The sequence below is a fragment of the Euwallacea similis genome, chromosome 16 (genome assembly GCF_039881205.1).
Source record: "Euwallacea similis isolate ESF13 chromosome 16, ESF131.1, whole genome shotgun sequence".
Lineage (NCBI taxonomy): Eukaryota > Metazoa > Arthropoda > Insecta > Coleoptera > Curculionidae > Euwallacea > Euwallacea similis.
Genome location: NC_089624.1, coordinates 3,909,632 through 3,926,953, shown reverse-complemented (window position 1 = coordinate 3,926,953; position 17,322 = coordinate 3,909,632). Strand labels below are relative to the sequence as shown.

The window sequence follows — 17,322 nt, the reverse complement described above, 5'->3', positions numbered from 1 at the left end:
ATCTGCCATTTTATTCTGATTTCTTCATCACGCTAAAAAATGAAAACAAAACCGTATATACAACTCATTAAAAAATGCTATATTGTGTAACTCGTATTATAATGAATCCTACTGCATTTCCAAACTGGCTGCATAAGCGGCTATCTAAATGGAAAAGTTTAGTACAAATGAATATAAAAGTAGGAAAAGTTAGTGGCAAATCCGCGTTCAAGCAGAAATGGGAAAAGGATGTTGGGCAATCCGGCGCCACGTGTTTCTAGTTATTGGCTTCATCAAGCATATGTGTGCAAAGTATCATCATTATTGTGCGCATGTCCAAAAACATGCGCACATTCAGGTGTAACCTGGACAAGATCAGCTTAGTGTGAAAACATCCAAACTTCAGTCAATTTTGGGGATGAGTTAAAGACTTCCATGGCAGCCTCTCCACGATTAACGGGAGTTTCTTACCATTCGATTTTTATTTGTAGTTGAACGCTCTATTGCTTTCATGGACATGCTACCAATTTCCCCTATACAAGGTGTTTCCTAACTATATGTAGAAAATTTAAGGACGTAATCCTGAAAATAATATTAATATTATTTTTATTTATAAGTTAAATGATATAAGTTAAATAATACTAATATTATTTTTATATCAATAAAAAATCCAATTTGAGCTGTAGTGGAAATATTCAAGGAAAACTTTTTTTGGCATATTTTAACACCCTATATTTTGAAAACTAAGCATTTTCGGACATATGTTTATTAGACATTTTCCACTTAAAATGCATCCAGGATTGCGCCCTTAAATTTTCTACACGTTAGAAAACACCCTGTATAACTAGCTGTTACATATCTGTCTGTTTCTAAATTAGAGCGATTCCCTTGACCTTGTCCGTTACCACAAAACAATTCCGCCATATAAGCAAATAAAATGTCCACTTTCGGTCCATTTTTATGGTTATTATGTGCTGTAGGGACACATAAGCCCAGTGTCCATAACGGTTTTCTTAGAGAAGTATTTTCGAAGGTGCGATAAAAAGTTTTGGGCAGACAGAAATTTCTTTTACACAATTTTAGTTCCAATTATTTATCCCAAAATACACTATTGTTCTAAACAAGAAGGCGAGATGAGGCAAGATAAGATGCCTTGACTATAGTTTATGAAATATTGTTAAGATACATGCTCTTTAAATTGAATAAAAACCTTTGTGCCGATTTTTTGAGTATCTAATTTAATTTGAAAATAACTGCATAATGACTCTGTTGTCTCTGTTGTTGATAAGTGGAGAACATAGGAAGAAAACTCGTAGTCTGTGAATTAAAAGCCACTGACACTACACAGACACACACAGAGAGAACAATCAATATCCAATTCAGTCTGGTTATGTCAGTACAAAGCCCCATTTGTTTGTTGCAGGAAACGTTTTCGCCAGTTTAAAATGCCCTGTTTACACGGGGTGCATCGCCGATACTTGCTCCGGATGTTCATTGTAGTTCCCTTTTATTCCAGCTAAATGACTTCGTACAAAGCTCTATATTCTATGGAGGCTAGGTCTTGTTAAATTTCTACTTTTTCCAAATCCTGGCAGAGTCCATTTACTCCGGTCCCAGCTTTCCGCCAAAGAAAAATACAAACAGGTGAAGGTGTTGGGTTTATTAAAGCGCTTTTCTCCTTTTGGTAAATGACTAATTTTTGTTTGCTTGAAGGCGAAATTTTGAGGCGAAAAAGAAACTGTTTTATGCTTCAAAAGGCTGCTAATTAACGGCAAAACAATGTTATGCCGTTGAAACTCGAGAAAGTACTCCAATTAACCTTAGCCTTTTAAACTTCCAGGCACGAAAATTGCTTGGATTAAGGTAATTAAACATTTTTGGGAGCTTCTGCATTAACAACACCGGGTCAAAATTAAGCTTCCTGAATAAATTGTGATTTTTTCAGGTGAACGGCAGATGGGCCCTACCAGGCTTCGTGTGTGACTTCTACATCGCGATGGATGTAACTTGCTCAACGTCTTCAATATTCAATTTAGTAGCTATTTCAATAGATAGGTAAGTAAAAGAACAAAACGTTTCCAGTCTAACGTACATAATTCGTTATTAATTAATGCAACCAAGTTCACATACAAGTTGCAGCAAGGTAGGACTTCAGCTTCGACAAATATCTCACGTTTCAGCTGCTCGACGCAAATTTGACTGTTTGTTGTCTTGTTGATCTTTGAAGTTTTTAAAGAAAAACGCTCGTTTTTGGTCGGAAATTTATTGCGAAAGTTTCGATTTGCGCACAGTCTGGAACGTTGATCCAATAAGAGAAAATCGTATTTACCTTCTCGAAACAACGCCCTAAAATTATAACTCCACTTCAGTTGTCGAAGTTGCTAATAACAGTTGTATACTTTCTCAGATATGCTAAAAGTTTTAACGGTATTAGGTTGAGGATTTCCGGTCGAATATAATTGTTCAGGTGTCTATAATACTTTAGAATTTGGCTATTTTCTAGGATTACTATTAGAGAATTTATCGATTTTAGTTTGCGAGAAAGAACAATAGTTCTTGGGTTTTGAAAAGTTGAGTAGTTTATTAAATCCTCTGAAGACCAATGTTTCCTACATACTGACTTTGGACAGTCTTATGACCTAGATGGATAAAACTGGTTATTTTGACACATTCTTCAAGTTTCTAGTTTTCAAACAAAATTAGTTACAAAGGGCACTGTGAGGTACTTTGTCTATCCACATGGTCCACAAAAAGATGGCACAATTAGATTTGGCACTTTTGTGGTCCTTATGAAATAGTTTTTTGCCTAGAATATTTATTAATCCGAACAGTTAAATTTTTTTCTAATTTGATGAATGGACCTGGAAACTTCCGAAGTTTTTTCAGCTGCATAATTCCCACACATACATCATACAATCCCGAATCAACTCAGGATCCCAAAGATAACGGGATCGAATTTTCCTGATCCCAGGATCCGGGAACCATATTATTTATAAGTGTAACGAAAAGTTTGTGGCATGTACATAAATGGAATAAAGAAAATTAAATAGAATTGAAAAGAAAAGGATGTGAGGCAACTCTGCTTATTTATTAGTTTCATTAGATACGTGTATGCACAAAATACCTACATGTTACATATATTTGCAGTTTTTTCAGGTCATACTCATGTGCAACACGATAACTACCTATACATACATATCGTATTGCGCATAAGTATGACCTGAAAAGATTGCAAGGGAAACGCAAAACAAATGTGAAAAAAACGGAAAACGACAAGCAGACATCAGCTCAGTCTTTCCTGGAACATCTAAATATTCCCCAATTTCGGGGATATATTTTTTTGCACCCCTAGCAAATTGAAATGATTACGTAACCTTGAAGTCAGATGAAAAAGTTTTAAAAATCTAAACACGAGGAGCGTAAAAAAAATCAAACTTGAAGAAGATAAATGCATTTTTCAGGACATTTTCCGAGTTCTTTTACTCCATTGATTTATTTGAGTAAGTTTGCCAAAAACATTTGTCAAGTTTCATAGCTTTAATTCTGGTAAAACCGGGCCTAATATGGAATAAAAATTTTAATACGTGAAATCAAACGTTGCACTTTCAAAAACGCGATGTGTGACAAGATCTTCCTCTAACTTTTCATAATCCAATTGAACTAAACATTTTGTAATTACCCAAAGTAAGAAATTAATGATTGAATTAAATATTAATACATCATATTTTCTATTTCTAAGTGCACATATCCTCAAGATAATATATTTTCTTGACTTGAGAAAGTCAATTTCTCCGTTGTAGTTTTCTCTACATTTCTATTAAGTAAATAAGGTATTCAAATGAAGCTTGAACTTACATCAAGTATGTTGAGTAAATACTCGCATAGTTCATTTAAGGTAAGAAAATACTTCAAATAAATAGACACTACCTTTTAGTTCAAAAAAATCTTCTTTTTCTTTCGATTCTTGCCGTATTTTCAATTTAAAAGTATTTACTTGATGTTAACTATTTCCAGATTTAAACATTTTTAAAAAAATTCACTTTTTCTCTGTAGGAAATAGTAATTTTGTAAAAGTTGTATACGATAATTTTCTACGATAATAATAGTTTGTGAAAAATAAGGATTTACTGCTTAAAATTTCAAAATTCGATGTAGCCGTTACCAAAATTTCCGTCGGGCAGTTGAAGTTTATTTGTTTTGTCTCGTTGCTGTAGGTACCGGGGCGAAGCCGTGGGAAATATGTTTATTTCCCTATAGTTGCGCGCGCAACACGTAGGAAATAATAGTATACGGAAATCGAAAGTCTTTCAATATTATTTTTGAGACTATAACAATGCAATATCCTGAGAGTCTTAACAGTTACGTACATATTTCTACTACGACCACATATGTTAACTTTGTTGTATTCTGCAAGTTCAATTAAGTATTAGCGAATATCAAAATGTTTTGATACCGACACACGCCACTTCGTTTTATGTGCGGTAAATCCACTTTACCGCGAGCACGTAGGAAAAACATTGAAAGTTGGTACTTAATAATTTAAAAAGAAAATAGGTATAATGTATTCAAATAGTCTAGAATATGTCAAATATTTAATAAACCATTGAATGCATTGAATTTTGAGACTTTTTAAAACAAGACATTTTAAATAAAAAATGTTGATATAAACTTATGTGCACAAATTATTAGTTTTCGAGATACAGAGAAGCGAAATGACTGTATTTTTAATCCCATCTCTTTAATTTACCATTTTATAGTTTCGACAAATTTTCTAGGAAAAGACACTTGTTTTGAGCTTCTGAGTGAAAATATGAGAATTAATTAGGCTAGATTGGTTTAAGGAAGCAAACGAATGGCCATGCGTAAACAATCGGAAGGAAAAATAAGTTTTCATAAGAAAATTAAGAAAAATGTCATTTTGATGCTAAATTTTTAAAGAAAAAACATTGTGAAATTCTGAGTGGGAAAATTGAAGAAGGATAGTTCAGATTACTTTCAGGTACGCAGAGAAAAGATTAATGATCCTTTTTTGGAATTCTGAGCGTAACACTGGATGATTAATGAAATGTATGCCGAATCCTTGGGCTGTTGCGAATTTGCCCTACCTTCTGAGTAAATAGACACATGAAAGAAAAATAATTTAAACCAATCTGCTTGGCCTCTAGTCTGAGAAGCATTTTGATCAGGAAGCCATTTTTCCAGATATTGAATCTCTTATAAACAATTAACATATTTACATTTCTAATAGAAATAAAAAAGTTTTTTTAAAAACATTATGCTCGAGCAATACGAAGTCTATACCTTTGGAAGTGATATTCCTTGTGCGTACTTTTCCAGAAATAAAAAGCTTATATAACAAGAAGCAAATATTTCAGGGTTATACCCCGGGGTGCTGTTAAAAGAAGGGAAGAGATAAAAAAAGATTAAGGGCGAATACATTTGCTTTGTAACAGGTAGAGGGAATAAGGTTTCCACAATTTTAGTGAAGATTTTCAGTAAATAGTTTCGCTTTTATGTGAAGTGAAATGACTGACCCAGCTGTGACTTTGTTGCTCTATTTGCCTCCGTTTTGTACAAGAGTCCGGCTGATTGCGCCGAGTTCAATCCAGCGTTTTATGGAAAAATTACTAACAAATTGGTCAATTTACTGTATAACAGCTTGTCACCAAATCAAATTGCGCTCCTATAAGTTAGAAGGCAGCTCCTTATTACATAATTTTGCCTCTCCGGAGCCTTGCAAATTGGATAAAGTTTCGGCAAATGGATGCAATTAGGCCTCGCAAACGGTTATTTTCTTTAACAATAAGACCAATTTAAATTTGAAATTGGATCTGCTACCTTAGAAGGATGTTTATGCCGAAAATAACGTTTACTTATCGCTCTAGTTAAGTAAAAAAATTTTTGGGAAATGCGACGCTTTATTTCAGGTAGAAATTAGAGGAAATACGATATCTTGCAAGGGGCCAAATGTCTGAGTTTTGTATAGGAAGAAAATGAGATAGCTAAACCTTCTGTTTTGGGACATTGACGTAAATTGAAACGATTGTTACATAAACGTATCCGACTGGAAATTAAGTCAAGCACTCAAGCTGTGTTTATTTAAGGGAATAATTTAATTTGTGCTGACTTACAGGGTTTTGTAATTTGTTACGCTTCGCGCCACTGCCTGTCGCTGTGCTTCAAGTGGGAGACTGGTAGTTTAAGTTGGTAAAATTAATTAATGAGTGTCCACCGCTAAACAAGTACCCGCGGCTCGGTTTTGCGTGAAAACACTAGAAATCACTTACATTGCCACTAAAAATTGGGAATCTCGCAAAGCGACGAAGGTGGACAGAAATCATTTGAATATAGGATCTTTCAGGGTCGATTATGGTTTATGTTCGATTCCCAATTGACCTTCACTTCGATAATCTTCCTACATATCATATGGAGAATATCTATTAAAACTATAAGCTGGCAGCGGGTTGGTAGCTAATTCTTATTGGAAGTTGGACGATATACAAATGGCACTCAAATCAGGAGATCCTGCAGCTAATTTTTCACATTCAGGAATTCTGCTGAAAAAAGAGGTCATTGTTAATGGAGGTGGTTCAAATGGTCAGCTGACATATGTGCAAACCTATTAGTATGTGTCAGAAAGTTCTAATAAAAATTCCATTAAAAATACGTTACAAATTTCCTCGCAGTCGATCCTGAGGGATGAAAAAACAAACATAAATTCCTTTCCGATCAATGTCTGCATGTTACAACCCCATAGTCGATGCTTTCTCGAAAAAATATTATAAATTATCTTTTCGAAATATATCAAACCTTTTATCCGCTAAAAGCAACCTACTGAATGACGCAATAATATACACATGTATATAAAATGTCCTTTTAAAGAAATACACACTGATATATCAGATCTGAAAAATTTCTATCGATACAAAAATTTGCAGTACGCTATTGAATTGTAACATAACATTTCTAATATATTACCCTTCGAACTTTTATGGTAGATATACGACGGCGTATCCAAATGAAAGATTTTTTTTCGCCCGGTATATCGAAAACAAATCAAGTTAACCCTGAAACAATCACACCATAAAATTTCACGTGAAAACCGGACACGCGAATGTGCAGTTACATTTCATCTGTCTGTTACCGTTTTACCTAGACCACGTAAATCTATCGAAAAAGCACCGCCGTGTGTTAGCCGCCTATATTGGTAAGGAAGAATTTACGAGCATTAATTTATAATTCCAAGTAGCATTTTTCCGTCTTCCAATTAAATGTGCACTAATTCCCCTGTCCGAATGGATATAAATCGACGTTGCCCTTTTACATTATTGCTTGTTGTTTAAATAATATTCAATTAATTATTGTTAATATTTGTATGTAACAAAAAATTCTGTCTCTATTCTCTACCTTGTAACTGTTGCTCAAAATGTAAACGTTTCTATGTCGACTTTCGTTTACTGATCTTGAATATACAGCAGTTGCCCAATGACTATTTGATTTAAATTGATTCAGTTGATTTAGGTCATTTCACACCTCTGCTGACGTTCGTTATTCTGAGAAATTCTGTCTTTTTGTATAATCAATTTGAGATCGACTACTTTAGCAGAATCCTGGTGCGAGGGACGTAATGTAAGTGAATATTTTTATCGACCATATTTTATATCAAACGGATTTTTTAAAACTTTTCGGTGTGACATTTTTGCACTTTGAGCAACATTTTTTTCTTGATCTCACAGTGAGTGACAAATAAATTAGAGCCACATTCAATTTTTTATGAGAAAAATGTCGAAAAAGAGCATACCATTTCTTGGTACTGTCGCGTTGAGTAAGCCCGCCAGTTCGGGGAGGTAGCTGAATGATCACTCTAGCTACAGCCAATGCTCTAAAATCAACTTAGTGTTTAAAACTAAAGGAATTTCATCGCACGAGTCTCTAAAATCGCGAAACTTGGACTTATTGAAAACCGTCTTTATCACTAAATCATATCCTCCCAAACTTTAAACAAATAAAATTTTCACATAATCCAACAAAGCAGTTTACATCACAACAGCCGTAATGCCTCTATAGAAGAAAACGTCAGCATTCCAGAAACCTCATTTCACTTCAATGATATAAATCTTATTGTTCAGCCACCCCCTTAAAATACTGAACAAAACTCCCAATTCACCTACTTTTCCTTTCCTTTCATCAAGAAAATATCCAACAAAGTGATAAAATTATTTGATAATATACCATACATATAAATTGGCCTTAAAAATTCAATGACAGTGTGTGGGACCTTGAAAATGTAATAGATACAGAGATGGTTAAATGGGCAACGTTTCAGAGAATTTTATGCGAAACTCGCATCGGGTTTAAAATTGCTTTTTCTACGACCGTGTAAAAAAAAAGCGACTTTCATCATACTTTTCCCAACAGAAAACATCGTTTTCCCACGACCCCTTAGGAAAGCAAACACACGTGTTTACTTTCATCCTAATGCACACGTGTGTTAGAGAAAACAACTGAATTATGGCCATACCGCAGTGAACTATTCTGACTACAAGAATTAGCATTCTATTGTATTAGGAAATAGGCAAAATATGTCGCTACCAATAAGTTAGCTACGTGTCTCCAAAATAGCTAAAAGATGTTAATTTGTGCACCGCTGAAGCAATGTCGGATTTCTCTCGCTTGGGTAAATTTTTTTGATGTTTTTTTTATACAAACACAAAAGTGATTGTAAGTTGACGAAAAGCACCAATGAATTTTGTCATTACTATGCTGACACCGGTGATCTTATGAACTTTGAATATGTCAAAATATTAATGAAAAAAACTAATTATTATTAAAAGCCATTCTTAGAAATAGTGCCAAAAAACTGAATGTCCATTCAAAATATGCAGACACATTTAAAAGTAGTTAGTGTACTGTTTTTGACACATTTCGACTAATTTGGATCCTGAATTTTCTACACAGCTAAAGCAAATTGATTAACGTGTGGACAAATAATTTATAATTTCTAATGGGCGTTTGAATGCTCTGCTTAGTGTCTGGGTGTAAACAAATAGAATAATAATAATCGGCAACTATCCTAATTTAACCGCCCTGAGATAGCAACAGACAAGAAGATATTTGTTTCATAAAGCGAAGAAGTAGCAAATTTAGAACGAAATATGAGGTTGTGAAGTAAACCAGGGCTTTGTGTTTCGCCAAGCAAAACATATAATTTTTTATTTTTTTCTCCGAACGGTACCTTTTATAACCCTTTTCCCCCAATTGACAGAAAAAGTTACCTGTTATTTATATAAAACAAGCAGTAAAGTGTCACTTTTATTACATGGGCAATAAAAAGTTTTCAAATCACTGCAAATTTGGTAAATAAGCGCCAGTAAAAAGTTTTACTGCCAATACAGTAAAATTTAAAAAATCCAAATATATATAAGAAATTTTAAAAAATCTAATGAAAAAGTATTTTAATCGGTGTCTCTTTGGCACCTTGGGGAACGAATTACTTTTTTCAATTGATTTTTATATATTTCTTATATTTGAAAGTTTTTACTTTTACTACTTAGGCAATAAAAAACTTTTACAGCTGCCTATGTATCAAATTTGCAATGTTGAGAAAGTTGAAAAAAGAAACATTTTACAGCCTCTTTTGTGTCCTTGTAACGTCACTTCTGTCAATCTTAACAAAAAGTATTTCTCCCGAATATTCTCCAATTATTTTTCAGTTTTCACTTCTCTATTGTTGTACCTTTAGTTAAAAAATAGAGTTGTGTCAAGTTAAATAAATAAGAGCAGCTCTTTGAAAATAAATGTACAAAACCCTCATTAAGTCGGTGCTTTTGATTATGCTAGCAAAGTGGAATATTGCAGGCAATTTCCGGCTAAATGAATCTCTCACGTCTAGAATTTGGAAGGATATTATTTCAGTTTCAGTTCTATTTGAGCAGCTGTGGCCTTTTCGTAAAATTAGCATAGAATTCTATTATTTCTGCACTACCAAGAGATTATCACCCAATTCCCTGAACTGACATCATTTCTGATATTTTTCAAAACGAAAATTTAAGATTACTCTGTCTATCCGCCTTACTTTTCAAACAAAATGAAAGCGCCGAAAATATTTGCAGCAAATATCGCTCAACAGCTCGCAGTAACGAAATTTCGTAAATGCCAGGGAATTTGGAGCTAATGCAAGGTAATATCACTTTAAGCATGAAGCTGCATTGTATTGATTTTACGTAAAATCTCCAGAGATTATGTAGCTTCCGCCAACTTGGAGTTATCGCTGCAAAAAAACTGCAATTAGAAATTCAATAACACGCCCTTGCAGATACTGCGAATTCATTCATTCGAAGAGGTCGCTCGCCGACACCAAAGCACGAAGACATAACTTGCACCTGGTGACACGTTTTTCGCCAAGTTTCGCCCAAATTAAATTGGAAGTTTCGCAATAATCTGGTTCTAGCTTCGAATCAAGCCACTTCCGGCAACTATTTCGCAGTTCAACAAGTTTTAGCTGTGAAATAGGCTGTCGTAGGATTTAATTCGATAATCGGGCCTTCAGATACGGTTTACGATTGCTCTGGGCTAAGAGGATTCCAAATAATTAAATAATCCAGAAATCGCTAATAATGAAAATGTGGCGTTTTTAAAGCTCAAAAGTCCCATAGCTTGATGTTTGCGTGGATGTTAGGCAAATTTTCCCAAGATTCAACCTGACGGTTACGTGAAGCTGGTTAAATCCGCCTTGAACTTTAATCTTGAATTTCCGAACACTTACCAAAAAGTAGGAGTAGCCAAATTTGATTTCAACTCGCTGGTTCAAAGTTTCCAATCATATGAAGCACAGCTGAACAGTTCCTGTGACTTAATGACCAACATTATAGTAGGAAAAAGATGATAAGAAAAACCAGACAACTCGTGAGTTAAGAGTCCATTCGGTTATATGTATATATTTAAGCAATGTTTATTCAGTGACTTCCTAATAAAGGAGAATATCATTGCAAATTAGGACATTAACAAAAAAAATTCTGTGTAGTTCGAACTCTCTATAGAACACTTGACCTGTAAAAGGGCTGGAAGAGTTATGTCGCCGTCACATATTGCGGAAAATGATCAAAAGTGAAAGTTAACGGAAATATCATGAACATAAAGTGATATCTTCGTTTGATTGATTTAAAATGGATTTTTAGCGTACCCTCCGTCCCGCTTTTAGGTATTTTTCGCTATATGTGATGGTGGTCCTATCAAACGAAAGTATTATGCAATATGATATCACCACTGCTTTCCGATTTTGACCATTTTTCGCTTTTCACCTTTGACCTGTGTGAGACCGGGATCGCAGCAAACCAAAGGATTACATAGTTTGATATTTCTGCAGCCCTCTAGTTTTGTCCCATTTTCTGCTGTATGTGGAAGTGATCTCATCAAACAAGAGTATTACATAATTTGACATGTCCACTGCTTTTCACTTTTAACCATTTTCCGATGTATATGAAGGCAATCTCTCAAACGAAGACATTACATAGTTTGACATTTCCGCTGTCTTCTACTTTTAACCATTTTCCGCTATGAGGGCGCCACATACATATATGATTTTCTATATGAATTGACACTCCACGTGTAATCTTAACCATGATAAGAGAGAATAGTACCAACCTTAAAATAATAAAACAAATATCTCAAAAACTGATGGAGATGTAACTAATAGATTGAAAACAATTTTTAAATCGATGTGGCATCTCAGGACAGAAGCAAGTGTTGTATTGCTTATTTGTGTTAGTTGCATGATAAAGGCAATTTTCAGGTTTATGAACGAAATGATTTCGCAATTCCTCCTTCACTTTTAAGTATGCTTAAAATTGTCTAATATTATGTAATCAATACATAGCTGAGACTATGTTATTCTAATCGTTTCTCTAATTTTCCTCATTTATTTACCAATGCTTGAATTACACAGTCCTTATGTAAATGAACTGAGAAAGTTTAATTCAAAAGTGGAGAAGTTTAAACCAATTTTCTTTCAATCTCCTTTGCAGTCGGGTTAATTCAGGCTATTCGTAGTTTATAGGGAACGGCTTACATTGTCGCGGTTGTTCTAAAACTCGCGATGAAAAACAAATCCAATCCTAAATGTGGATTTACTCTTTTCCTGTAGCTTGACGAATTCTAAAAACGTATGCATTTACTTTTAGTGATTTTTATTTACTTAAGTGATTTGAACAATTATAAGGCCTTTTGTAGAATTAGGAAATTTGCAAATTATTACTTTACATCGGAATATTTCAACTGTATACTGAATCACAAAAAATAATCCATATTTTTCTTCTAGTTTTTCGTTTTAAAACTGTTTAAAATGAAGATTCAGAGAATTAACTTTAAATTTCCATGATGTCGAAACTTTCTTTTCTTTCCCCCATCTTAGTTGCTCATTCTATTGAGTAGGTATCTCTTATTCATGAAAAGTCTACATTTACATTATTTAAAGTCTCAGAAACGTTCAATAAACTCGCTCAAATATTTATTACACTCTTTAGGTTTAAAGGATCCAACTTGAGCCATCAAACTTTCAAGTAACAGAGATCCGATAGCGTTTGTTGTCCATCGACTCACAGCAACTTCCTCTCAACTGAGCTTGAAACTTTCGCCTGGATAAAATCGCGTCACTAAATAAGAAAAACGCGCCACAAAGTCACATTAAGTAAGCAACAAACTGATTAAAATTTTATGAAGTTTCTGATTTTGGAATAAACAAAACTTTATGTTCCGTCGAGTTTTAAACGGTTATAACAAGGCTGAAATTTTGTCTGTTGCTGCGGTTGGTCGGCTCAGTGAGTAACCGCAGTAGTTGGCGACTTCACTAATTTAGTTCTTTTATTTTCAGATATATTGCGGTGACGCAACCAATCAAATATGCGAAACACAAGAACAATAGGAGGATATGGCTGACAATAGGTTTCGTGTGGGTGATATCAGCGGCCATTGGATCGCCGATAGTGCTGGGCCTTAACAATACCCCGGACAGGGTGGACGACGCCTGTCTGTTTTTCAACAGTAACTTTATTATATTTTCTAGTTTGTCGTCGTTTTACATTCCGTGTATAATCATGGTCTTCCTGTACTACAGTATTTTTAAGGTAAGTTTTTCTTGTTATCGACTTCTAAAAGTATTGTAAGAGAGTCAAAAGTCCCATAGTAGTTCGCGAAAATCTATAGAATTTTTAGGAACCGCTAGATTCGTTAAATTTTGCTTGGATAAGCCACATTTTCTTTTTAGCTCCGCATTTTTGATATGACAGTTAAGAGTTTAATTATTATATATTAATTCATGTAGAAGATAATTGTAATGTTTTTTTTTTTTATGAACCTAATGTATGTTATGGAGGCTGAATCGAATAAGATATTCCATATTTCATATGAATGCCAATCTCGAAATGCAACAATCATTGAGAAATTTGCGACATAATTTCACCAACCGCACGCATTAACTACATATATACAATGAGGACAAAAAATGGAAATAAATTCACTTAAAATCAAATATTTCTGATTCGAAAACACTCTAGAAGCTGTCAATTTTGATTTTTAATTACCCCCTTTTATAAACTAACTTTCCTTTATACAGAGTGTTCAAAAATTACCTATTTAATTTTTTATCGAAACTTCTACATTTTATTTTACTTTAGTAGTATTTAATAATATACTATTTCAATGTATGTTATATAAATGTTAAAAATGGCCATTAGCAACATTTGACAATAGAGTTTAAATTAACCAGAAATTAAGAACAATTTATGAAATTTCAGAAGTTCCCATAGTATCTGAAAGTAAAATAAAAAAATACATATTTTGATAAAAAAAAAGTCATCAGAAATTATTTTAGATTACTCTGTACAAATGATTACGTCAAAAATTTTAGGAAACTGAAAGATGATATCTGTTTCAACCCTTTTACTGAACTTATAGTATTTTCAAAATCTATAATAAATTAATATATGCAAGATCATAAATCAAAATTTACTCTGATTTGATCTCTAACACCATTGACCGCCGCTGACGTGGTGCGTAATACAGGACGATGATTGACGGAATTAGGGGAAACTCCGCAATTATTTTCGGTAATGTGAGGGTTCCTAATTATCGCGAGATGTAAAACTGACTAAAAGTCCTCTGAAAAACGAGATTTTTTGACTTGTTTTTGTTTTAGTAAGCATTACTGTGATCTGGAGTACATTCCTCTTTAATTTCAGAGAGTCTTTCGGCAAAAAAAAATGTTGAGATTGTGCTAACAGTTGGTAGCAGACTCTACGGCTTATATTTTGAGAAGATCCCAAGAACCACCACTTTACGAGTTTCAATAAGCGCTTTCCTTTCTTCAAGAGAGAATTACTTTATTCCCCTGAACTTGTCTGTTAGAAACTTTTTCGAAAAAACACCAAATTCCTTCAGTTTTGGCGTTTTTGACTCCAGGACTGAAAGTTCAACTGAGTAAGTCTTCTTTCCAAATTCAACTGACTTCCTGACGTATTTATGTAAAAAAAAAAACAAATTATTACTCTAATTCAATTGTGGCGACGACAATAACTCAAGCAGAGCTTTTTGCAGTCTATAACGGTTAAACTCAACTATGAAAGTATTCCCGGAATATTACTTAGACTTCTAAACATTGAAGTCGATGAAGAGTTTGAATAAAATTTGTATCTTTTGCTAAACAATTATTTGATTCATTTATTACCTTAATTGTAGTGCAAGATGTCGATATTTTCAATTTCTTTATTATATTCCAGTATGGCATATTAGGATTTAATTATTCAACGCGTAACAATCCTCGAAGCGATTGTGGCACTAATAAACTTGACAAGAGTTTGCCTTTAAACTCGTCAAAAATTGCATGATATTTAATCAATAAATCGAGTGGGGCAGTACATTCGTGTCAAGCTCCTTGATGCAAATGCTGATTAACAACGTTTTATTCACTAGTCATTAAAAAATATATTCACTGGCACAATTGGCAGTATGCAGCAAAACTCGTTACATTATCCACATTGAAATTTGGATTTAAATTTTTTAATCGCAATATATTTAAAATACTATACAATTTTATAGAAAACCCCTGACCTAAATCTATTTATTCTTCACCAAAACACAGGCCACCCGCTAAGACGTCCGGAATAAATTATAGTTTAATTCGCTTATCGGATAAGTGACTATTACTTACTCCACTTTTACGTAATTAAGTATGTATCGTGTGTTCCCGGATAGGTGAACTAATTCTTGTAAAAGGTAAAAAATGTTCGATTTAAATTTTCATTTTTTGAGGTTCGCCCTACTTGCTTAAAAACTAATTTCTAACTTACTTATGACTTTATGATGAATCGGGACGTAGCTCCCGATTCTAAACAACTTTTCTCAATAACATTATGTCGTATTTGACAAAAAAAGACACTTTACTCTAGAAGAAAATAGGTTTTTTGAAAATTTCCAAGGCATATTTGATTTTCTAAAAGTGAAATTATTTTAGAAATTAGTTTTTAATCATGCAGGGTTGAACCCCGCAAAGTGACGATTTAAATCGAAAATTTTTTACATTTTACAAGAGTCGGTTCACCTATCCGGGGGCACATGGTATGTTGTCATTAATAAATGTACATATTAAAGATGTCTTGCTAAATAAGCTCGGGACAAAATAAAAACGGTTTTTCAAATTTTCAGCTTTTTCCAGATATCTCCGGAACCGCTCAGACTTTTCTAATTTTCAAAAATGCAATTTATTGAGTGGCCTATTTATCGCACAATTTAACCAACTTTGTATCTCTTATGCTTGCTATCTGTTTCGATAGAGAGGAAATATGCGCAGTATACCGATAGGGACGTTGGGACTCCTTGCATCGATTTCTGACTGTTTCTGACGATCCGAAATTGTTTTATTTCCTGTTGGAACAGTGCTAATAAAAAGAGTTGTATAGTATGTTCCTGTAATACAATATTCAGCCATTTCAATCACTAATGAATTCAGGCTGTCCAGACAGAAGTCCAATTTTGAACTTCAATTTCCAACAGATTTCCGATAATCCTATCTGGCATTGTTCTTATGCTAATCAGCAGAATTAAATTTGTTTTCCTTGCTTGTTTTTATTTTATTGTTTTATGCAGACATCTCCATTCGTTCCGTCAGCAGCGTTGGATTATTGATGATAACTTATAGTAAAGCGGAGGCGTTATGTCTAGCTTTGTCTTTGGCAAATAAAATCCAGAATCCCACTTCTGACCTATACGACCCGACAGGAAACAAAGGGCAATGAAATTGAGTCGCGTTGATATCCCCTTCTTCATATAATGGTTAATTGAATAGCTATAACGAATCACATATGGATGAAACTCGGCGGATGTATTCATGATGCCGAAAAAATTTAACCTGAAAGAGTTGGTGCCCAAACGTGGAAATTCCGTCTCGCTGATTAATGGTCACCTGCCGGTCCGAAAAGTACAATAAGTCGACAAAAGCACTGTATTATGTATAAACGAGGGATTTCAAATTCACTTTTTTATGCAAAACGGACGCGCAAGTAAATTTTAATTTGCGGTTGGTTCTTCCGCATCGACGGTTTTTCGATTCGCACGACCGTCCGTCGACGATGGCGAATTTATTAAGCAAATGAATCTTCCATTCTGTTTGATATTACCTCCCGACTCGTGTTTTTTGCCCGACAGCCCTTGCAGTGTGAAATAATTAAAAAGTGTGAACAGTCACTGTTTAAATTAATGCAATCAGACGCCTAATGAAATAAGTACTCGCAAATTATGCAGATAAACTTGAGCGAGCACTCACAAGCAACGGCAACATAAAAAGGGCAGTCTAACCCAATGCAGACACCCTCTCACCTTCCTGAGACCATATGCCCATGTAGGAAGGCGGTAATCATTCTGGATTCCAGTATATTTTGCATTTAGTAATAATGCTGGTTTAACACTCCCCGTACTTTAACTGCATCAATTGTGTAATGCCTCCGGTAGATCATTGTTAAACACCTCTTCTATATCCAAGAAGATAATGTTAAATGGAGAGGGTATAAAAAATCTGCAAGTTATCACGTTTGCGAATCATCCAGTCGTAAGGGGCTAAGTATACTCAACCTCCAACCTTCTAATGTCCTTAAAGCGTGCCGCTGCATCTTTTACATTTATAGCAGCTGCAAGAGCTAACCTCACCTCACTACAATCTTATTTAATTTGTTTGAGATTCGTATTCCATATTAGATTTTGAGTTTGCTGAGATGGTAGTTAACATCCATTTTATAGTAGAATCCAAAGAATATACTGAAGTTCCTTCCATAGCAAACAAGGAACGGACGAATTTCA

At 34.2% G+C, this 17,322-nt stretch overlaps 1 protein-coding gene across 2 annotated transcripts in view; it reads left to right on the top strand.

Moving 5' to 3' along the window:
• The window catches only part of Dop2R (dopamine D2-like receptor), a 153,073-nt gene that overhangs the window by 112,946 nt on the left and 22,805 nt on the right, over nt 1-17,322 (top strand). For both annotated transcript variants that reach the window (XM_066398011.1, XM_066398010.1), the window contains exons 2-3: nt 1,925-2,034; nt 12,848-13,100. In XM_066398011.1, the coding sequence (XP_066254108.1) occupies nt 1,925-2,034; nt 12,848-13,100 (363 nt within the window). The remainder of the gene's footprint in view (nt 1-1,924; nt 2,035-12,847; nt 13,101-17,322) is intronic.